Source organism: Calidris pugnax, unplaced genomic scaffold (assembly GCF_001431845.1).
Source record: "Calidris pugnax isolate Ruff unplaced genomic scaffold, ASM143184v1 scaffold1, whole genome shotgun sequence".
NCBI lineage: Eukaryota > Metazoa > Chordata > Aves > Charadriiformes > Scolopacidae > Calidris > Calidris pugnax.
In genome coordinates this window covers 10,283,896-10,307,366 of record NW_015090800.1, presented here as the reverse complement: position 1 = coordinate 10,307,366, position 23,471 = coordinate 10,283,896, and the positions used below count along the sequence as shown (strand labels likewise).

Sequence of the window (23,471 nt, the reverse complement as noted above, 5' to 3'; positions counted from 1 at the left end):
GCACAGGCAAGTGCACTCTTTCAGTGATTAACTCCCTGCAGGAATAGGATATGAATGTTCACAAGACAAAATGGTCACTAGAGACACTATCATAAAGGCTAATCCTATGTGAAAAGACAGGCTTTTGTGTCACCTGGGCAGCAATGTGTGCCCTATATTTTTGCTATTTTTATACTATGGAATAATTTTACATTTGTTTTATATTTTTATATATATTTATTTTATATGTTATTATTTAATTTTTTTAACTTTACTGTTGGGGAAAACCATAGTATTTCTTTATATTTTTCTGTAATCCCCCGCTAAAATTATGAACATTGAAATTGTAATTTCTAGGTAACAAATGTTTTTAAGAATCTCATGACTGAATAGGATAAGTACATAAAAGTAGCATTTCTGAATGGCCCTGCTTTTAACTAGTCAGGAAAATGTTCACGTGGACTTGTAGTGTTGAATATTCTGAATTCTGAAGTCTGAATATTAGACTAATAACCTGTATCGCTTTCTCATTTCTAATATAATTCTTTTGTGTCTGAAGAGTAAACTGCTGCTTATGAAGGCAGAGTTTTTTCTTGAAGTGTGTTTTAAAGGAAAGATTAGTTAATAATCTTGTCACATGTGAATCCTGTTGCAGTCAGTTTTCGCACGCAACAACATCGTGGCAATGAATATATAACTATGAAAATTTATTATAAATTTACGTATAAACAGAGGGAAATATTGGCAGTCTTCACAAGATACTTTAGCACGGGATTCTTTGCATGTGAGAACTATGCCCCTTTGCAAACTTACGTTATATGTTGGTTTGTTTGTTTTTTAATGTTTGTGGCAGAGTTTCACCATCAGATGCTGAATCCACAGCAAGTGAACAATCCAGCGGGAGGGAGACGGGGGAAGAAACTGCAAGACCATCAACTGTTGCAAACGAGGGCAAACCACGCAGATCAGTGAAGAAGGGTTTGTTACTTTTATTGTGTGCACTGGCAGTGCTTTGCTAAGGTTGAAGAATCACTCTAGTCCTGTAACTTGCCTAAAGTCATCTTTGGCTGTTAATTTTTCTGGTTTGTGTCACAGAAAATTTTCTTTCTCTCTTTTTTGGGTTTAGTTTCTTCTGTTAAAACTTAGATCTACACATTCCTTTCATTCCAGTAAGCTTTTGAAACTAATGGCTTGGCAGGAATGAATGCCCTCTCTTTTCTCTCCCACGCACCCCTGGCAAACCTCTTTCCACTTAGGCCTAATTGTGGTTCTCGTGGTAGCAATCGTGCAGACAGTTACATGGGCAGTAGAGGTCACAGCATGACTGGATACAGCATGGGTGTATGTCTCTAACTGTAACTTCAAAAAAGTGAGATTAAGAAAAAGAGACCAAAGAGCCTTCGTGATTGTGCTTTAGAAAGATGAAAATCCAGTGCTAAAATGTTAGTAACAGTGATTTATTTTTTTTTAAAGAACTATCTTCCAGTTAAAGTGCCATCATTTGTCTTGGAGGTAGCCTAAGATGTATTTGTTTCCTCATTGAAAAGTTGATAAAGTGCTGCAAGCCCACTTAAATTTTTTAAAGAAAACATTCTTTTAAATTCTTTTCTTGTTTAAAAGCGTGTGGGTAACTGTGACTACACAAACACTAAGAGCTTTTTCTGTGAGCCTTCTGTGTTTAGATGGCTTGCTCCTTGCTTGAGGTTTTAGTTACCAGGTCCTTACTTTAAATCACCATAGTCTTCCTAGAGAAAATGCGATACTGAATATGTGGTAAAGGAACATGTGGTATCCCATCTGTTCTTAATACACATGGCCTTGGTGGCAGCAGAAACTGAGAAGAAGAAAATATTGACCACATTATGAGCAGTTTCTTCAGTATATTGAATGTTTTTCCAAGTACTCTATGAAATACCAACCGAGATGAAGATGACTACTGAGGAATGCAGTGCCAGTGAAATTCAGGTTAGAGGAGACAGTCTTCAGATTTTGCTTATATTGAAGAAATAAGATTGAAGAGTATGTAAGATAGTTTATCATAAACTGCTAGCTCTTGGGTGGCTAAATAGCAAGTTAAAATAGTGCATGATTCTTAAACTTTCATCATGTGGACTACTTCTGGAAGACTAAGGGTGATGGAGCAGGCTTTCCTCTCCAACGAACATGTAAGAAAAGAAAGCACAGGATCTGCTAATGTCACTAGAAATTATTATACATCATTATTATTAGTTATTGTTATATAGATAAAATATGTATGATATATATAATAATAACTAATAATAAAGTAATAATTCAGCAGGCAGTGTATGCTGTATGTACTTTACACAATTTACAAAAAGAAGATACTGTATTGATGGTGTGTATATATATATATATATGTATGGTTTTAGTTCCTTAGATTTGTTCTAAGGACCAAAACTCAAGCCCAGGTACATGTATAGGAAAGCAATTATGCAATGAGAGAGCTTGTCTCAGGATGGTTTATGAGTTGCTCCAACCTGTCTGACTTCAGTTCTGTCGCCCAGATTTACTGCCATCCCACTTCCTATTCCCTGGGAACTCCATTTTTGTGTCTTCATTTTATGTGAAGTTTAACATGCCCTTTTGGTGTAGAAGTGTTAGGTATTGCTGCATCTGAATTATCTGGCAAAGGCAGCAAAGGATATAGTGTAAGATGTGTCCTTTTTACCTATCTTGCTCTTACTGGTCAAATATACTTTTTCCCCATTTGGTGCCCTCCAGTTTGGTAATCATAGGGACTATTTTTAGCATTCAGAATTGGAGGCGCTGTCTGCAGAGAGCTCTCTGTCTAAAATGGCAGATTCAGCTCCCTTTTTGTGCAGCTGAGGCTTGGCAGTTTGATCCAAGTTCATGCATTTCATTCAAAAGTAAATGCAATCATCTTAGTGCTGTGTTTTTTCCAGTTGCCATTCCAGCTGAATTAGTTGTAATAATTACTGTGTTGTCTCTTCTTTTTCCTTTATGTTGTCAGGAGCAAACAGAGTGGGTAAGTAACCAGAGCTGGTAGTTGAGTACAAATATGAATAAAGATGCTGGGGCAGCTGAAATTATCTTAAGGATGGAAGGATTTGTCTTCTGAGTCTAAAAAACCAAAATTGCTCTTGAGCTATTGAAGTATAAAAAATTCTCAGTAACACAAATTATAGTCATCCAATTTAGACACATTTTTCTAATTTCCTCCCAATTTTTTTTCAAATTATTAAGGAAAACATTACTGTGAAAGAAGCAAAACTGAGGCAGCTGTTGGTCCTGAAACAAGGACAACAAGCTTTGTCTAAAGAAGTTACAGATATTGTTAATGTCTCTACTGGAAGCCCGAGACTTTGCAGGCTACCTGCAAAGAAGCACAAATATTTTCTCATGAACTAGTGGTTTTCTGGTCAGGACTGAGACATAGCAAAAATGGGACAGGAGAAAGCTGACGCTGTCTTTGATGCATACCATGTGTAGTGATAAATCAAGGACTGTGTCCTTTGATAGCAGTTTCCATCTTCTAATAGTGGAGAAGGATGAATATCAGTCTGGCTGTGATGCTTTCTGTTGTTGTGTTTGTACAAGTAACTAACAAGAGTCATCAGCTCCATCCTGGGGACATAATCAGCTGGAATACAAAGACACTGTGAAATTTATCTGAAACTGCATACTCTGGAATGATTCAAATACCAGTGGGTCAGTGGAAGACTTTACGTGATTTTGGATTAGGCTTCATGCACATTGGTTGCTGTGTCTCTTGTTTTCAAGAGGGTGTGGGAAGCAATAGCCTTCCTCTGTCTCCAACTGTATTGGTTTTCATATTAAATCATAGCTTCCTGCTAAGCAATTAATTTTCCTGACATTTCAGTTCAATTAGTAGTTTCAACCCAGGGGACAGTGATGAACATAGATCCTGATGTGACCTATATGGACTGGTTATTTAAATGTGTTCTGTCCAGTATTTTGGTATTAATTCCTTGCCATTATGTTTCAGCCTCAGCTGTCTAGTCTGAGATCAAAATTTCATTCATATAGTGCCATCTGATAGCTTTATAAGGCAGATTTTCCAGCCATGGACAATAGTGTAATATAAGAACTCTGAAATGATAAACCATTCTTATTCAATCTGTCAAAACTTCTAAGGAAGCGGATTCATGTGTTGAGTTAGAAATTGTTTCTCCTTTTGCTATATGTGTTGAGCACTGTGCAGTTCCTGGCTTTCTTACCTTCTTTACTATACTTCCATCTGGGTTTGTATTCACAGGTACATTCAGTATATGCACACAGGGAGGATTTAAAGATAAGATGCAGCTTATGGGTTGGTGGTTTTTTGTACGTGTGCCTCTTTTCTGCAAGAGAGAGTAACATATGATGTTAATGTACAGCCTTACCGAAATTTGACAGTGGAACTTTCAGACAGTTTTACAGAATGATTTTAAGAACCTTTTCAGCCGAGAGGCCTCAGCCAAGCACTTGTTTATGGGTACAAAAGGAAAGGTTATGGATGAAATTATAAAGGTTAGGAGTGAATGCTCTGAAGTAATTGCTAACCAAGTAACATAAAAAAACCTTAAAATTTTATGTTAGAGGTCAGTGAGCTTTGAGAAATTATGTGAGACTGGAAAGGCTGGAAAAAATGACTGGGGTATGGGGAGAATGGGAGAGATCAGTGGAGAAGTTCAGATTTCCATTGTGCTACAGGATCGCGCTGAGAGTTTCATACTAACTAATTAGATGTATCTTGTGCCTCTCTCTGAGAGGCAGCGTTTGCATGTTTCTAAGAAATGCACGAAGCAGCTCTGAAGATGACGAATGGTAGAGCTCATATAAATAGTTACAGAAGAGATAAATAGGTTTTCTTTCTTGCAAAACATTTGGGACACAGATATCTTCAGTGGAACTGTTTACCTCCTTTTTAATTACACTTTATATAGGAAAGTCACATTTACAAGTGATGCATACCATTCATAAATTTATAGATTTGACAATGCATTGATCGACTATAAGAAATGAAAAATAAGGAGTTTTGCTTAGCTTACGGACAGATTACTTTCCAGCTTATATTTCATGGTGAAAAGTGGTTTGAGAATTTGTGGTGTTACCATGTGGACAAGACAAAAGATTATTTTGCAAGTCTTGAATAGCTTTTGCAAGCCACATAGCGGTTCCTGTTGTATGCCTAGCTCCAGCAAAAAAATACTTCAATATGTGCTTAGCTGCAAACCACTGGGGTGATCCTACAGATTTCATGTCTTTTGAGGGAGATGACCCATTTCTGTTGAAGTGATTAACTGGCAGAACCAGGGCCAGAACTTTCACATGTATTGGTTTCCATAGCATCTTTTGCTGATCGTATTTGAGTTGATTCAACCTCTTCAACAAATTACAAAATGGCAATATTTGCGTAGCTTGCTTATTACTGTGTGAACTGTTTATTCTGTTACATAGAAGAAAAACGTGCTTTAAAAGCTTTAATCAGTAAAATGTCTGTAAAACACTTTGCATTTTGTGTGTGTTTCTAAGAGGTTTTTGTTCGTATATCGCTCCTTCTATCACTTAAGAACTGCACTTTGCAGTGAGGCATCCTTTATTGCTCTTTGAACCTCCATTTGAGGAATTTGCATTTCCTTAAGTACTGATAAGAGGAGCCATTAGCAGGACTTATTTGAACAGCTTTTTATGGAGTACAGTAGATTGAGATTTTGGGGGGGTTGGAACAGCCAAGAGCTTGATTTACAGAAATAAAGAATGACAGCTCACTTTCTGGAAATATAGTGGAAAAATGTTTATAAATTGCAAACCACTGGGTAAACTTGTTGTACACTAAATGTGAATCAGCTGGAAGGCCTACAGAGCAAATTAACCACAGATGGAAAACATGACATAGTCTTGTAGGATAGCATCCATAGAGCTTAATATTTGACTGACATAATGCTAGCAGCACTACTTTACTCTGTATTTGTTCTGCTGATTTAGGACCTCCTCAGACCGGCAGTGGAAACGAGCAGCACTCCTCGGCTTCTATCTTTGAACACGTGGATAGGATGTCACGTTCCTCAGATGCCAGCAGACGTGTCCCAAGCAAGATCCAGCTGATTGCTATGCAACCAATGGCAGCACCTCCAGTGCAGAACTCAGTGCTTTCTGATCGAGTGGCAGAGACCAACAAAATTAATAAAGAGGTATTTTTAAAGTGCTTTGAGTGCTTGTGGAGGACTGTATGCCCAGCCAAGAGGGAAGTGAAAAGTATCCAGTTTCTCATTATCAGGAGTTGTGTGTTGGTTCCTGAGGCGTTGAATTTTGATAAGTTACGGGGATAATCCTGTTTCCACCCAGAGGGATTATCTGACCTGTTTTAAAGGTATCTAAACTAAAACTTAAAACACTGAGAGGAGCAAATTTGATGGTCAGGAATACCTCATGTTACCATCTTTTTTCTAGGACAGGACATATAAGAGTTGTGTTAATTAACATGTGAGAATTGGAATGTCTGCCCCACCTTGGTTTTCATTCTACATCATTCATCTGACTTTTCAGCAGCTCAGGGTGTGGGTTATACAAACAGGTTATCTCAAGACATTCTAGGGTGTGAATTTGCAGCACGTTCATTGCTGTGTTTATCAGACAGTAAACATACAGAAGCTTCCTGCTTTCTCTGGGGCTCACATTACTGTAAGCCGAATATGGGCATGCCTGGGGCGTTAGGAGAGAAGGTAAATGCACTGTAAAACCACATGTACCTGCATCCTAGTTTTGGGCTGGGTGTGAGATGGCCTCTTCTCATCATTCAGAATGGAAGATTACTGAAACCTTTAACTTCACTGGGTTAAGATACTGTGTTTCTTGGTACCTTATGGAAGAGAGGTAAATAGATATATCTAGCAAACATAGGCAAGAGGGGCTGCAAAACAGAAATTTCATCACATAAGCAGAAGACATACAATTCTAACTATAAACATAAAGAGTAAGTCTGGATTGTGTCCCTTTTATGCTTTTTGGGGATTTTCATCATAGAATACACAAAAATAAATTTTTTTTTGGCTTTTAGTTCTCTGCTGCAGATGTATTCCAGAACTAGTTCAGCACTGGCAGAGCAGTTGTTGCAAACTGCTCCTGGTGCCCAAGGCTTTTCCGTTGATAAGAATGTTTTCAGTGAGTCCTGGGCCAGGACTTAAGTGTGGTGTTACAACAGCTTTCCCCAGATGATGAGGTGCACTCCAGGGAATTTGAAAAAAAGGAGGGAGAGTGGTATGAAATCTCAGCCTGCAAGAAGATGTACAGCTGGTAGTGCCATGTTCATCTATGGACCTGAGCCCTTGTATTGCTGCTACATTTCTGCATAGCTTGTGGTGTCCTCTCATGCTCAGCAGAAGCACTGAGTTATGACCTCAATTAGCTCTTGAAGCTCTTGCTTCTTACATGATGAAGGTCATTAAAGGGAAAGGGTGACAGACTTCAGTGCTATTGATCAAATGTATCTCTGTTTGGCAAGCAAAGGTAGATATAGCCTGTACTGGTTAGTCTTATTTTTCGGAGCAGTGTCACTTCTGGCAGACAGCAGGAGTTTTTTTGTGTTCCTTCTGTCTTTTGTTAACAAACTGCCACCTCTCTCTAATTGCACCTGCTGTGCTGGCAATCATATCGTGTGTAATAGTACATCTACCTGGGGGGAGACAATGGTGATACTGCAAAATATCCAAGAAAGAAAGTGTGTTTACAAATTTTGTGGCATGACTTTAATCCTTCAGAGATTCGTGGGAGAGAGGGGAAGAGGGAGGAAGGGGCAAGCAGAGAGGTGAGGAGGAGAGTTTTACAGAAGAGCAGCAAAAAGTTCCATTTGCAAAAACTACAAATGAAAAACGCAGATGATTTTTTTTTTTCCCCTTCCTTCTTTAAGATACAAACAGCCCTGAGGCATAAATCTGAGATTGAGCATCACCGCAATAAGATTCGTCTTCGCGCCAAGCGCAAAGGGCACTATGAATTTCCTGTGGTGGATGATGTGGTGGTGGTTGACTCCAAAGAACAGCACAGAATATATCGCAAGGCACAGATGCAGATTGACAAGATCTTGGATCCTGGAGGCAGTGTGCCTACTGTCTTCATAGAGCCCAGGAAGAGGTAAGGATTTCAAAGATGGGAAGAACAATTTTCCTTTAGAATCAGCGTCCAAAGTACATCAACCCCATACTTCTGAACTTCCGGAGCTTAAAATCATTTTGATGACTAGTTGAATTTGACCTATGAGTGTGAAAAGGTTTGGATTGTTCTAAAATTTTTTATTTATTCCAGTATATGCCAGTGTGTTTTGTTTTGAAATTTTTCTTTTACAAGTTCTCAGGGGTGAATTCTCAATAAATAAACTGAAATATATGAAAACTGTCTTAAAACAATTTAGCATTTGCTCTGCTGTTTGTTTGAATTATTCTTGTGTGGCGTAGAGGGATCAAAATTGCCATATAAGCACTAAAAAAAATGCACAGAAAATATAAACTGCAAGAAATAATATTTTTATTAAGGGGGAAAAGGTGCAAAATAAGGAAAACCTTGAACATCATAAAAATCCTGAAGATTCTGAATTTTAAAGGCAAATTCACAAATCAACGAGATAATTTTTTTTTTTTTATATATTCCCTCTGGGTAGCGAGGCGCATTTGTCAGCCTCATGGGTCTGCCTTCTTGGCATTGTATATTCAGAGAAGGTCTTCCCTGGGCTCTGTTTAGGGCTTATGAATACTGGTACTTTGTTCTTGGAGCACTGGTTCCATGCTGATTGAAAGTAGCTTTTCCCCAGCTACATGGGTTCCTCCCCTGGATTGCTTGGTAGGGTTAAACCCAACGTGCCAAGCACAAAGGCTTGTTGGCACTGGGCTATGTTCTGCTGCTGCAAATGCATCAGATACTGGTCTGGGAGGTCTGGAGAGGCACTGGGTTCTGTCTGGAGCAGAGACAACTTAGAAAGATGAATGCAGAAGGGAGGTGACAGTGGAGAAAGCTTAAGGGAGGAAAGGGACAGTCTGGAGAACTGTCAGTGAAAGCGTTATTAGGAGAAACTTGAGGAGAGATATTTAAGGCTAACTAATGGGACTGGCTTGAAAAATTGGGAAGAGGAAGAGAAACAGGGCTGAGCAAGGTTGATTTGGAGGGAATGGGCATAGTTCAAGCTTAAGTGGGGTGAGAAGAAAAATTGCAAAAAGAAATGCGATTACCTTTCTCTTGTTTCTTTTTTCTCTCTCTCTGCTTTTTATTTTCTTCCTGTTAAGTTCTCGTGCGAAACGTTCTCCCAAGCAGCGCCGACGACATCAGATAAATGGTAGCCCGATTGATGCAGAAAAGGACAGGTTAATCACAACTGACAGTGATGGAACATACAAAAGGCCTCCAGGAGTCAATAATTCTGCATATATTGTATGTATGTCTCTTGAATGACAGGAGTGTTCTGATAATTGTAATGACAGTTTTGACATGGGGAGGTTTTTGGCCTTCTGACTACTGTCTGTATGGCTTTTTTCAGTCACATGTAGTTAGCATGTAAACTAAAGTGAAACAAGGATTTCGCTGGCAGTCTGTCAGTATTAAGCAGTAAAGCTGTTCCAAGTATTCCTTGATGTTACCGAGGCCAAGAACCAAAACCTTGTTTTCATTATTGCCACTGTATTATGCACGTGAAAGCATGCTTGGTGTGTTCTACAGTATCTTGCACATAGTTGTGTTTGCTGGATGTTATATATTCATATATTTCAGAAAATTTCGTCCTTTGCTCTCACAGAGTGGAAAACTCAGTGCCTTTCGTGAGAAATTTTCTCATCTTTAAAATGTGGGAATTAATTATTAATGAAAGAGAAACATGTCTTTGTATACTGCAGTAACTTGAAACAATTGTAGTGCAGTGTTTTGAAAATTTATTTTTTTTCCTGTCTAAAAAAGGCAAAGACACTGGACAGTGCTTCTGCTCAAGAGTATCCATGTCACAAACTGTATTTAGGCATCTTTAACCTTTTCTAAGCAGGCTTCAGTAAGCCTAATGCTATTATTGGAAACCCCTGGACAGTTAGCACCTTGGTTTAATAATTTTTAAGAATTTCACCATGAGCTGCATATGCAGTCAAGTGACTACAATGTCAATTTCTGTGGTTTCCCTCTGCTTTCAAACAAGAGTGTGATGATTTTAATGTCGTGCTGCAGCAGAATGAATTATCATCTGAAGCTGTTTAATTAAGATGTGTCACACAGCAAGTTCAGCCCCTTTGGCATCTGTAGCGAGACAGTACTCAGAATGATAAGTTCCTGATGAAGTAGAGGTTTTTGCATCTTAACGACTGGTTTTGCAGTCTGCGTGCAGTGGTAAGAATGAGCTCTGATAATAAGTCAGCTGCTGCAAAGCTTAAGTTCCTGTTGCTGATGAACAATGAGCCCATGTGGTAAGATTGCAGGTAGTACTTCTGATGCATGTCCCGGGTATCGCTGCTATGAAGCACTTACATGAATCCTATTCAGGTGTTTCATTCAAGTTCAAGTTCCGTGCAGGTAACCACTTAGTTGCTTAACACCTCCCTTTATATGTTTTTGGAAGAGGTAATGATTGCTTAATATTACTGCTGGTGTGGTCAGTGATAAGCTAAAGACTGAATTAATTTCTTGGAACTGCAAAATCTGCAGAGAAGTCAAAGATGTAGACAGAGCTGATTGTTAATTTTCTGGGTGGAGTAAACACTCTGCATGACTTCATTATGTGCTTGTAAATCACAAGATTTCTGTTACAGCTGAGTAACTCCTCCACAAAGCTCTCCTGCCTTGCCCGAGATCAGAGTCTTTCAGATTACACTGAATCACAGAATGATAGGGGCTGGAAGGGACCTCTGGAGATCATCTAGTCCAACCCCCTGCCAGAGCAGGTCCACCCAGAGCAGGTTGCGCAGCAAAAGGTCCAGGCGGGTTTTGAATGTCTCCAGAGACAGAGACTCCACCACCTCTCTGGGCAGCCTGTTCCAGTGCTCTGTTACTGTAAAACTAAAGAAGTTCCTCCTCATGTTGAGATTTGAACTTGCAGGTGGAATTGGGGACAGCAAGGGGCAGGTTTTGTGCAGCACTGGCACTTGTGGTTCTGGCAAAGAAAATCTTGCTTGGACTTAAGGCCCACAGGGGCTTGGAAGCTGTCTGGTTAGATCATCTCTCTGGCTGCCCTTCACCTTCTTTCCATTTCTTCCAGTCCGATCCAGACTTGCCTCCTGAACCTCAGACATCATCTTCAGCTGATGTGGGGAAGTTCCCCGGCTTGCCTTCCCACCCAGTGTCCCAGTACGTCCCACCACAGCCATCCATTGAAGAGGCTCGGCAAACCATGCACTCGTTGCTGGATGATGCTTTTGCACTGGTGGCTCCCAGCAGCCAAGCAGTCAATTCCACAGCCATCACACCACCTGGGGTCTCCGCAGGACAGCCGGTAAACAACACTCCTGCTCCAGCGGGGAGGGGAACCACATGTACCCAGTGGGGATCACCTTATGGTCCAACTCAGGCAGTAAACAACCCATTTAATGTGAGTGATGCCATTTAAGAGGCTTTTCTGAGCAGGTAGTTAGCACCAGTTGAGTCACGGTTACTGTTATTGTGCCCTTGCTATCAGGACTTATCATAAATATGGAACAGTTCCTAGAACCAGGAAACTTCAGAAATTAACATCGCAAGATGGTAAACTTGCTTTTTTAAACCATTTGGATTATTTTCCTTTTTCCCATCCCAACCACAAAAGGAAATAAAAGGTTCTTCTCCTTTAGCATAACTCTTCTGTTCTTATCAGTTATGATCTTTTACAGATCAGTCTTGTTATCTCCAAGAGTAAAACTTTTTTTTTTTTAAATCTGAATGCTTGTTCATATTTTGTCAATGAAAAAAAAAAATTATTTGGCTTAGGTCATATTTTTCAGCACGGTATCCAAATGCTTTCAGGAGGTGAGGGATGGGGAAGCAGTATTTCTGTGTATGACTTTTTGCATTTTATGGAGCACTGAGACACATGGGTAATCTTTTAGGCCATCTTGAGTTCCACAACTATTCAGTAGAAGTTTCATAAAACCACTGGACTGTTAAGTCCAAGCCCTGTGTTCTTTCTGCTGCGGTCTGATGCTGGTTGAGGTATAAGGAGATTTCCACATACAGAGCTTAATTTGCTGGAAGTTTTAAGCTAAGTAGATGTTGGATCAGCCCTTGATGTTCTGCAAATGAGAGAAAGTATTTCTGAAAGGTTTTCAAGTTAAGACTCTCGTTTTCAAGACTCTGATCAGGCAGAAGATCACTGTAGCAGTGATTCCCAGATCTTCTTGTGCTTCTGGGTTTGTAAAGCTCTTATGGCTGCAATCACGTCACACATACGGGCCCAGTGATCTCTGCCATTCATTGCTTAAAAGGCTGACAGTGGACTTCACAGGGTATGCCTTTTGATTTTAATTTGGTTTTTTTGTTCTTCTGACAGAGATATGTGGAATTTGGAATGACTCCGCCAACAGCATCAGGTCTCCTACCAAGGTAGCTTTTCACTGATAGAATTATTATTTACTATTTTCCTTGCAATTCCTCCGGAGATCTGACTGGCACCGCTATATTATTATGTAAAGTACTGTATAAATGAGATGATCAGGCAGAAGATCACTGTAGCAGTGATTCCCAGATCTTCTTGTGCTTCTGGGTTTGTAAAGCTCTTATGGCTGCAATCACGTCACACATACGGGCCCAGTGATCTCTGCCATTCATTGCTTAAAAGGCTGACAGTGGACTTCACAGGGTATGCCTTTTGATTTTAATTTGGTTTTTTTGTTCTTCTGACAGAGATATGTGGAATTTGGAATGACTCCGCCAACAGCATCAGGTCTCCTACCAAGGTAGCTTTTCACTGATAGAATTATTATTTACTATTTTCCTTGCAATTCCTCCGGAGATCTGACTGGCACCGCTATATTATTATGTAAAGTACTGTATAAATGAGAAGTAACAGGAGTCCAGATCCAGCCTGTCTTAATTTATGTAAGTAACAGGAGTCCAGATCCAGCCTGTCTAATTTATTTATAGGGTTTGTAAAGCTCTTATGGCTGCAATCACGTCACACATACGGGCCCAGTGATCTCTGCCATTCATTGCTTAAAAGGCTGACAGTGGACTTCACAGGGTATGCCTTTTGATTTTAATTTGGTTTTTTTGTTCTTCTGACAGAGATATGTGGAATTTGGAATGACTCCGCCAACAGCATCAGGTCTCCTACCAAGGTAGCTTTTCACTGATAGAATTATTATTTACTATTTTCCTTGCAATTCCTCCGGAGATCTGACTGGCACCGCTATATTATTATGTAAAGTACTGTATAAATGAGAAGTAACAGGAGTCCAGATCCAGCCTGTCTAATTTATTTATATAGCCTAAATGACATATGCATGCTGTATGGAATCCAGTCCTCCATTTAAAAGAAATGTCTTTCTAGCCCCTTGGCTGTAGAGATATCCTTCCAAATATTGTGTAAACCACTGAATTTCAGCTTTTGGTTCATTGCTTAAAAGGCTGACAGTGGACTTCACAGGGTATGCCTTTTGATTTTAATTTGGTTTTTTTGTTCATTGCTTAAAAGGCTGACAGTGGACTTCCCAGGGTATGCTTTTTAATTTTAATTTGTTTTTTTTTTTTTCTTCTGACAGAGATATGTGGAATTTGGAATGACTCCGCCAACAGCATCAGGTCTCCTACCAAGGTAGCTTTTCACTGATAGAATTATTATTTACTATTTTCCTTGCAATTCCTCCGGAGATCTGACTGGCACCGCTATATTATTATGTAAAGTACTGTATAAATGAGAAGTAACAGGAGTCCAGATCCAGCCTGTCTAATTTATTTATATAGCCTAAATGACATATGCATGCTGTATGGAATCCAGTCCTCCATTTAAAAGAAATGTCTTTCTAGCCCCTTGGCTGTAGAGATATCCTTCCAAATATTGTGTAAACCACTGAATTTCAGCTTTTGGAGAGTCTGAAACAGTTACTCATATGCATGAAATTCTCCCATCTCCCATGGAGAGTCTGAAACAGTTACTCATATGCATGTAATTCTCCCAGTACTCTCTCATCTTGGTTCTGTAGCCTCAGGGCAACACTCACTCACAAAAGACAACTAACAGATTCGTTCTATTTTTACCCAAGTTGAGAACAAATTACAGAGCATGGTGACCCTCACAGAGACGGCCTGCCTTTCAGGCCTATTATTGTAAAATCAAGGGGGAAGAACAAATTTTCCATCTTCTCCTGGCCTTGCTGTGGGAGAATCATGTAAAGAGAAGAAAACAGTTACCCAGGTGACTGTTATTTCCACATTTGGTGTCTCTGTTCAACACATGAAGTTATACTTTTAAGTCGTGGTGCCCACTGTGGCCAGACTTGTTTCACCTTCTCCAAGCTGCTGCAGCCAAAGTGGTAAAACGGTGGCCTTGAGCTGCTGTGTCATTACCTTCTTACAGCTCACCATATAAGATGAAATCGTTACATTTCAGTTCAAGTCTTCACTGCCTTGGAAACTTGATGGTAAAATGGATATGAAGAACTTTCTTCTAATCATTATTAGTCAACCCAATTTTGAAAGAAACAACTGTAAAAGGAGGAGTCTCTAAGCACGTTTTCTTACTTAGGTCTTGACTAAAGGTGACAATTTCAGTGTGCCTGGAGTATACATGAAATGGCACATGGTATGACAATGCAGTGTATTTTTTGTAGCTTAGGTTACCTTGAGGATTATGAACTTTGAGACTGCCAACACAAAGCATAACCAATTGTTTTGTTATTGAGGATTTTTTTCTATGTTGACCTGGTACGCGTTCAGGGAAAATGTGATAAATTAATCATGAAGGTGCTGTAACCCATGTTATAACACCTGAGCAAGATAGTATCTTTGCAACATATTTTTTGTAGAAAAGTTTATCAACCTTTGGCATAGGCAGTCTGGATTTCTCTAAGTTACAAATTAATGGCGTCATTATTAATAGTTCCAAGTGCTGGCTGTGGCTGTGCCAGCAGATGAAGTTAATGATCTGCAAGGTCATTGACCTTAACAGGACAAATTCCTTTAAATTTTCATTAAAATAGAAGGTTTCCTAAAGCTTGGTCAATAGAAAACAAGAAAAGAGTCGTCATGGTTGTGGAGTGGGACTTATGCTCAAATTCAGAAGAAAATGATAAACAAATTGATAGAAACAGTGCACAGATTAGAGGAAGGGAAAATAACCTGAGGTCAGTACGATTAGGTGCCATGTGTTGATGTTATAGTCCATTGGCTTAAATATCCAATGCATGGAATAATTGTTGGGTGACCGTACTGTTCCTTTCTCAGTACAAGTGCAGTCAGCATCTTTAATGGGGTGGAACCAACCTGGGTAAAAAAAAAAATTAAATGTAAAAGACCTAGGTCACATAACAGCAAGGCAAGCATAAAGGCACAATGAACAGCTTTTACCAGGAAATTAATATTGCATCATGTAACAGAGATAGAGATACTTAGCCATAGTGGATTAGTGGTGTAAAATTGATTTTTAGGGCGGTATCTCTCCACTTAATTAAATAACTGAAGATTAATAATTTTTTTGAATGTTGAAAGATAAATTGAAGTCTGGGTCTCAGTCTGGAAATAGGAGGGAGCACTACAAAGCATGTATGTTGTAGATTCAGAGCTGTATCCCATTTTTATACTCATCTATTGATCTCTGATTTAAAAGAGTAGCTATGTCTACCTGTTATAAAAAAGATTGAGAACAGAGGGTGATGGGTTATTAAATGTGCACTTTTCAAGCACAAACCCATCAGCAATAAAGAATATACTTCCTGTCCTCTGAAAAATTGGCACAAAAATAGTACAATTGCAGCAATGTTGAGAAAATATTTTCTTTAGACAACATCAAAAAGTTACAGTAATTTATCAGCAACAAGATTTCAGCTCAGCATTGCAGGCATAAAGGGCCAGATGATCACATCCTTTACTGGTTACGGTGATAACATAACAGAAGTGACAGTGTTAATCATTACCTACCCATTCAGGCATTTAATTTAGTTAGCTGTTAAGTCTGATTGGAGATGGTTTCCTCTGGATCTGCTGAGTGGACAGGTGGGATTGTATGCAAGGGAGCTGGGGAAATTCTGGCATGTCTTCAATGGGATTGTTGCAGCTTCAACCCCTTATACCTCCTACATTTAGTACTGTATGCCAAGTAGCTAGTGCTTTAATTTACAATTACTCTTTTGTGCTTTATTAGACTCTTATTTGGCTTTGTTAGGCTATTTATTATGATATCAGCTTTCTTTGCTATTTGGCTGTCATACAAAGGTGGCTAGTTTTCCAGATAAAGCACAAATGAAGAATAGTTTGAGTGAGATGCTGTCATGGAATTTTCTTGTGAAACAAAAAAGTGTAAATCTTAGGTGTTGAGGAATGGATAGGTTGCAGTCCATAGTTGAGAAGGGCTTAGATGCCATTGTGGCAGAAGGCACACAAAAGTCATCTCTAGTCCTCACCGTGTAATTGCCTGTGCCTGACTTAGGATGTTTGTCTCACTTTGCTTCCCTTATGCTCACCTGTGGGAGGCTCCTGCAGAAGATGGTTTAGTGGACCTAATCTTTTGCTTTGAATGCCCCTTGAGGAGTGTGATTCTTCTCATTGATCATACCTGCAGTCTAAGAGAGATTAGTCTAGTAACCTAAGCACCTGAAGTTTGGGCATCCACACCTCCACCATATTGACAGGAATCAATAATCCTTGAAATCTCAGCTGCCATCAGTCTTTTAGAATATAACCTCTCCACGCCAGGGTTAAGATATGCTGATAGGAAGCATAGGAAAAGCAGCTTTTTCATCTCCTCCTCTACTCCTGTTCTGTGAATGAGTTACAGGGTTTCTTTTACAAGTCCCATTACCTTGGCACATTCAATGAAGTTAGATTGGTGACAATTTCTCTTGTTAGCTCTTTTCAGTACATACATAACATCAATGACTACCAGCACTAACCTGAATTATAGGAAACAGTAATTTTAGTATACATTGTATCTCTTCATATGTGCTAATGACAGCTTTGAGTAATTTGAAAAATCTTAAAGAGCGAAGTGTTGAAAATTTCCTGAAAAATTATAAGAATGCTTGATGAAATAATAATTGTTCATGAAATACACATGTAATGCAGTTTGTATGGTTTGATTTAGACCAAAACTGTATGCCCAGAAACTCTTGAGTAAGAGTCAGGTTTGGTGCTAAGGTAAGCAACTACATTACTACTGAAGTATTACTTTTCTATTTTTTTCCCATTGAAGATGCTTTTTTCCCCAGAGGAAAATGAGATCTGTGGCCTTTTTCCTCTGCATTGAGGAGACTGCAACATGTGAAAAACACTCGTGTGAAATTTTGTTAGAGTTTCTAACTCCTATTCCTATGCAGTGCAGGTCATGAAGGAGGAATATATTCCTCAGATGTTATTATTTTCTTTAACATTTAAGCTTAAAATATACATTAAAAGGCATCATAAAGAGTAGTTGTATGAGGTACACCTGCATTACTGTTTCCAAGTAGGCAAGTCACTTCTTGTAATCTCGAGTCCTTACTTTTCCACAGGCAGAACTTTGGGCCAGGTTTTCTTCAACCTGCAGAGTTAATGCACCCAGACCAGCAGCCGCCTGAGGTTCAGTATTCCTCCAGAGGGATATACTCAGACGAAATGCCATCAGTGGCACGGCCACGGCCAGTTGGAAGCACCGCAGGTACACTTCACTTAAGTTGAATATGCACTGAATAATGATCCTTTTCCGTATCTACTTTTATACTGAGGTCACCGTAAAGAGGTCATTCTCCTTCAGCTAATACACATGAAACGTGGTCCTTGTCTTCACTGCCAAAAAAAAGCGATCACAAAGAGAGGTTAACTTTACCTCCATAGGGTCTTGCAGAAAAAAGGCAATGCTTTGCCAGCTTTTTAGTATCTTACAAGCATTGGTTATCACACAATGTATTTTCAAAAAAAAGCATTCTCTAAGAATGGAAAATCACTTAATTGTTTTAGGGCATACAGTGTATGCTAACTTTCCACTGCCGACTATTTCTTTTGTGCTAAATGAGCTAACTGATGCATCCCAGATCAGCCTCCTAAATAACAGGTTTTTTAATACTTTTCTGCATCTGTATTGCTTTTTTCTTTTCCTAGAAATGTATGCATAAAAGCAGGGTCTTTTAGCTTCTGATGATACTATCTATTGCTGCTGTCCCATATGAAATCATCTTCCCTGATTTGGTTGTGAGGTAGTTGCCATAGCACTCATCAATGCTATCATGAATAAGGTGCTAGCATCACATGGCAATTAAGCAGCAAACACTGATTTTAAGAATATTCTTATGCAAATGCCACAGTTAATTTTCTCCCAGATAAGTGTTTTCTTCCTGGGGAGTTGAAAAAGACTGGAAATATTATCACATACTTATGTCAGAGTCCTAGTTTTGATAGCTGCGATCCTCTCCCTGTAAATTTTAAATGAATGAGAATGACAGGGATGTAGTGACCATTACAGTTGAATGATGATTATTTTATTGCCTGATTCATGCTATTTTCCAAATGTTCGTGTATACTCTGCTTTAAAGTTTGGAGGCAATTCAGATGATTAGTTCCTGTCCTTCAGGATAATTACATGCAAATATCAAACTTCTCAAATGCTGTGGGTTTTTTGAGAGGAAAATATGAAAGTGACCTAACTGTCCGTCATGTAAATCACACTGTTGTTTTTGTCTTTTCCTCCCGTTTTGTTACATACACAGAGACACAGTTTTCTCTTATGTATTTGTGGGTTTATTAAATGTGTTTCCTTTCTAATGAAGAATAAAATATAATAATAAAATAAATTTTGTTTCTCTGTGGGAGGAAATTCAGGAAAAAGGAAAGCTGGCATGTAGTTACATGTCTCTTGCAATTAATGGCGGTGGTTACCCTTGCATGTGTTTGAAAGCAGAGGGAGGGAGGGGAGGGAAGGGAAAGAAAAGGAGGTTAGCTTTCAGGCTGAAAGGAGATACAGTGTGTTCTGACCTTCTCGTTAGTCAACGACAGCATCGTTTAATATTTAACTGCAAAGTAAAGCTGAAAGAACCATACTTTTATATAGTCAAGCGTTTTATTCTTCTGAGAGATGGAATAGAAAGCAGTCTGGAGAGTTAGGGTCTTGCCAGTGTGATGCAAATAAGGTGTACCACAGGAGTAAATGTCTTCTCTTTGCTGCTAAGTAATTTACATGAAAGCATTGCCAGGGCTTTCAGTAAATGCTGTTTGGAAAGGGCTGGCATATTTTTGGAATGAAGTGTAGTCCATGTCTGAGACGCATGTATCTCAACCTCTTCTTTTAGTGCAGTGGCAATGAAAAGCATCACACTCAAATGAACTGCACAAAATGCACATAACTTTTCCTTCTTTATTCTACACTGACAGCCTTCTTTCTGCTGATTTTTTTTTTTATTAATTGCACAGAAACAGAGCTCCACTTCCTTCTTGTCTCCTGCTTCCAACAAAGTTTTATGTTGTCATTTGTCTGCCCTACAAACTTGACTGTGTATAAAGATGAAAAAACAATATTTGCTTTTAAGGTTCTCAGATACAGCACCTCACTCAGGTGGGAATTGCTAGCAGGATCGGAGGTCAACAAGTGGAGATCCCCTCAGGCAGAGCAGGGCATGGCCAGCCGGGGGGGCCAGGGTGGCCCCAGTACCGTGGAGAGGATGAATATGCTAGGCGAGATGCAGTGAGTACTGTGTTACACATTTGCATAGTTTCCGAAGTAGTGATATGTTCGGGTATTTTTTTTCCTGCATTACTGTTTGGAACTTTTCCCCCCTCCTTGGAATACTTTCAGTTGCTTCTCTGACATTCTTTGCTTTGCTCTTCAAACCCTCGTTAGCTATTCTAACTTTTGCTTGCTGTTCTTTCATCTTTGCTTCTCTCTAACTGCTTTCTCTCACTTTACCCTAACCTTTTTTTTTTTTTCTCACTTGAGGGCTTCACCCATTAATTGCAGTTCACCCAGTTCTGCTTCTGAGCTCCAGCAGAGGTGGATACTGCTTTCCATTTTCTTCTTTGAAATATGCCTCTGTATTTTGAGATCATTGTAAGTAGAAAACGTTGAATTAAATTGTCCCAGACTACCGTCCTACTTTGTATTGGTATAGTTCTTTTGTCTTCTGTGTCAGTGCGCAACAGCAGGAGTCAGGGCAACGGAATAAGGTACATACTTGCACTTGGGTGTTTCTAAACCAGTTATTTTCCTAGTCTCACTCAGCAGGATGTGATAAATTAATATGTATTTGTTTACCAGTGTTGCCTAGGCAGCCATCGTTATTTCATGTTCTTGGCAGTGGTGCTTCTAGAGGTTGATATTTTTGATTCAACCAGATGTGTGAGGTTGAATATAGTGTATGGCCTTTCCAGGAAAGATCCAGTTGCCTGCTACCTGTCTGCGTTTGATGTACTTGCATCCTGAAGCAGACTGACCTGTGACAGCTTTATTGTAGTACTCTTGAGAGCAACAACTTTATGCTCCTTCTTTTGTTCCTTCGCGTAAGCTATCATTTTTCTGGTTTCTTCCTTGAGTGAGGAAGGAAAGGTCTCCTCCTTTTGCATACTTAGGGCAATGTGTGTTCACACTATTTGAAGTTGCTTTGCAATATTGCATGATCTTGAAATGGCTTTGCAGAAAGGAAATGCAACAGAATGGGCCTCATCTTTAGATTTTGGTGAAACTGCCAGCTCTCCAGATGAACTTGAGCAGCGTAAAGCTTTTGAGGACTGGGCACACTGGAGACAAACTGCTGATACTGTTCAAAAACTTTAACTGTTGAAGCTGAAAGATGTATTTGCCTAATTTAACTTGCAATCTGTGCTTGGAACTGTGTTATTTGAGTGCAAGAACATCATCGTTTCAATTTACATCTCGAAGAGCACTTGCATGAGAGATTTTAGTGTCTCTCCTGTTCCATTTTCAGAGGCATCTCGGTTGCCATTCATTGCCTCTTCTCATCATTTGTGTGTCTTTTCTGAAAATGACTTTTCTAGATCTGTGGGCCTTTCCCTTCTGCCTCCCAAGTGGATGTTCAGCCATTACTTTCTTAATATTTTACTACTTGAATTGCTAACGTGCTACTGAAAAGTCAGTTACAGACCCTTTATCTGAGGTGCTGTGCAAATAGTTGGTTTTGTCATCAGTTACCTGCACAGCTTTCAAAGATTCACAGCCTGATACAGTTCATGGCACTTTCAGTTACAATTTCAGACGGGTACATGCCGCCTCAATCCAAGTTGATTTTCTTTAAATTAACGAGTTAAAACATTCCTTGATCTTGATGGAACTTTTTGCTCACTGGTTGCTGCATTCATATGTTACTGCAGTGTGATTATTTTTTTTTTCAGTTTGCTTTTTTAAAAAAAAAGTCAAAAGGAGGAGATCATGGACTAAAACTGTCGGAGTATAGTGTCATTTAGTTGTAGGAGCTCACCTAGTGCCTGCGCTTTCCTTTTCCTATGAGGAATTCTTCCTTTTTTTGCAAAGGATTATCCCCATTAAAAAAAAAAAAAAAGCATTATTAGATGAGCCCTAGTCTTGTGGTTTCCTGTAGTTAAGTAATTACCTTCAGAGTTACCTTCACCAGGACAGAGCTTTAAATTTTTCTTTCCTCTCTTTGGAAAGGAGGATTTGCCTAATGGCATTCGTGTTCCTTGTGGTGCAGTATTCAACTGATCCTTTGCAAACAGTCTTACTGTTCCCTCATTCTGAGCAAATTTCTAAAATTAAACTCTGCGTTTAGGAAGATTAGATCTAGAGTGTTCTTCTCACTCGCCAACTTGAGAGGGATCTGCATTTTTGTTCCTACAATGGCCCTTTTCCTCACAGTATCCTCACCTATTTTTCCTGCGGTCAACACCAGATATTCCGCTCAAATATGACCTCTCACTTGATTCTCCTGATCCAAAGCCAGTGTGCAGGTTACCATCAATTCACCTTAAATCTCCTTCCAGAACGCCTTGGCAACCAGGATAATTACAGCATTTCCTTAGATGATGCTAAGCAGGTGATCACTTGAGCAGCAGAACAAATGAAGCCTGGTTTCTTACAGATCTCTGTATTGTCTTATGTATCTCTACCTCCCTACCACCACCTGACATTACTTCCTACCCATCTACAATCCCTGGTAGTTCTCCACTGTTCTCCCAAGTTTTCTCCAGGTTTCCAACGTTTGCACCAAGACACCCTTATCCTTTTACTCTGTTTTTATACTCTGACAGCCCTCAGTAGTGTCTCTTAACCATCTCGCTGTACTTGAAGTTGTCTCTCATGTCCCCTAGCTGTCCCCTGTGAGATACATGCTGGCTGACAGGTTCAGCTGAGTGCAGCCTAACCTGGCTTTTCTGCCACTCAGAAGCAGATTCAATGATAGCACAAATCTGGTTATGTCTAATTAGCTACCTATTTTTTGTTAGTTTTATAAAATATATCTGTTCATACATATATACATGCATGTGTGTTTATATTTATACATCTAATTCAGTTAAAATTGGTCACAGAGTTCAACAGTTATTAAATGGAGATCAACAGATTAACAATGTGATCTCATGAACCTTCCTTTCTCAAGAAGGAAGATTCTATAAAGGTGTTTTTGTCAATTATTTTCTACTACTGTTAATTGTACAGAAGTTTCTGTACAAAATATATAATTTATAAATGCTATATAAAACTGTATTGTTACATATGTAACATTATATAATATATCAATGTATATTTCTGCTAGTAAGACATTTAAAAGTTAAAAAAAAAAGAAAACAGAAAAAATCTTGCAACCTTTTTACTCTCTGTGGCTGTTGTAGTTTAGTATAGGTTGGGTTTCTAAACCAATGTGCTTCTGAAAGTTCCCAGACCTGTTTAATTCTGATGTTGTATATGAGTTCACAGAAATACATACTTCTTGTTTTCTGAGATACTTTAGGGAATTTTGATAGCCCTAATGTTAAGAAACAGCCACTGCAGTCATCAGATGTTCTTCCTAACCTCCCTTTAGAAACCGTTCTTAAGGTGCTAATTCAGTGCAGTATGAGCAGTCACATAATGCATTTTAATGGGAAAGCAACCTGAACATAATTTAGGTTGCTGTTAAGACTCATGTGTCAAGGAATGTTTGCTTTTAATATTTTTATATCTTTTTCTTTTTCTATAAACCCACAGAGTACTTGTCAGGTTTGCCAACTCTAGGCTGCACGTATGAATTAGTTTCGGGTTTCACTGCCAAATGAATAATTCTGAACAATCAAGAGACCCATTCATTCCTTTCTGATACTAAAATCGCCTCCCTATTATAAGAAGTAAGACAGGATGTTACTTGGAAAACCTTCTTTACCTATCATTCTTCTCTTAAAGCTTCTTTTCCTCTTAATCTCTCTTCCCAAATTAACTGTGTAAATGATCAGTG

At 39.1% G+C, this 23,471-nt stretch overlaps 1 protein-coding gene across 2 annotated transcripts in view; it reads left to right on the top strand.

The window, feature by feature from the left end:
* The window catches only part of KIAA1549 (KIAA1549 ortholog), a 110,865-nt gene that overhangs the window by 83,637 nt on the left and 3,757 nt on the right, over positions 1 to 23,471 (top strand). The window contains exons 12-19 of one of the 2 annotated variants that reach the window (XM_014937410.1): positions 833 to 957; positions 5,950 to 6,155; positions 7,871 to 8,094; positions 9,237 to 9,381; positions 11,183 to 11,416; positions 12,446 to 12,498; positions 17,598 to 17,743; positions 19,605 to 19,759. In XM_014937410.1, coding sequence (XP_014792896.1) covers positions 833 to 957; positions 5,950 to 6,155; positions 7,871 to 8,094; positions 9,237 to 9,381; positions 11,183 to 11,416; positions 12,446 to 12,498; positions 17,598 to 17,743; positions 19,605 to 19,759 — 1,288 coding nt within the window. The remainder of the gene's footprint in view (positions 1 to 832; positions 958 to 5,949; positions 6,156 to 7,870; positions 8,095 to 9,236; positions 9,382 to 11,182; positions 11,417 to 12,445; positions 12,499 to 17,597; positions 17,744 to 19,604; positions 19,760 to 23,471) is intronic. The other variant, XM_014937411.1, reaches the window with a different exon arrangement.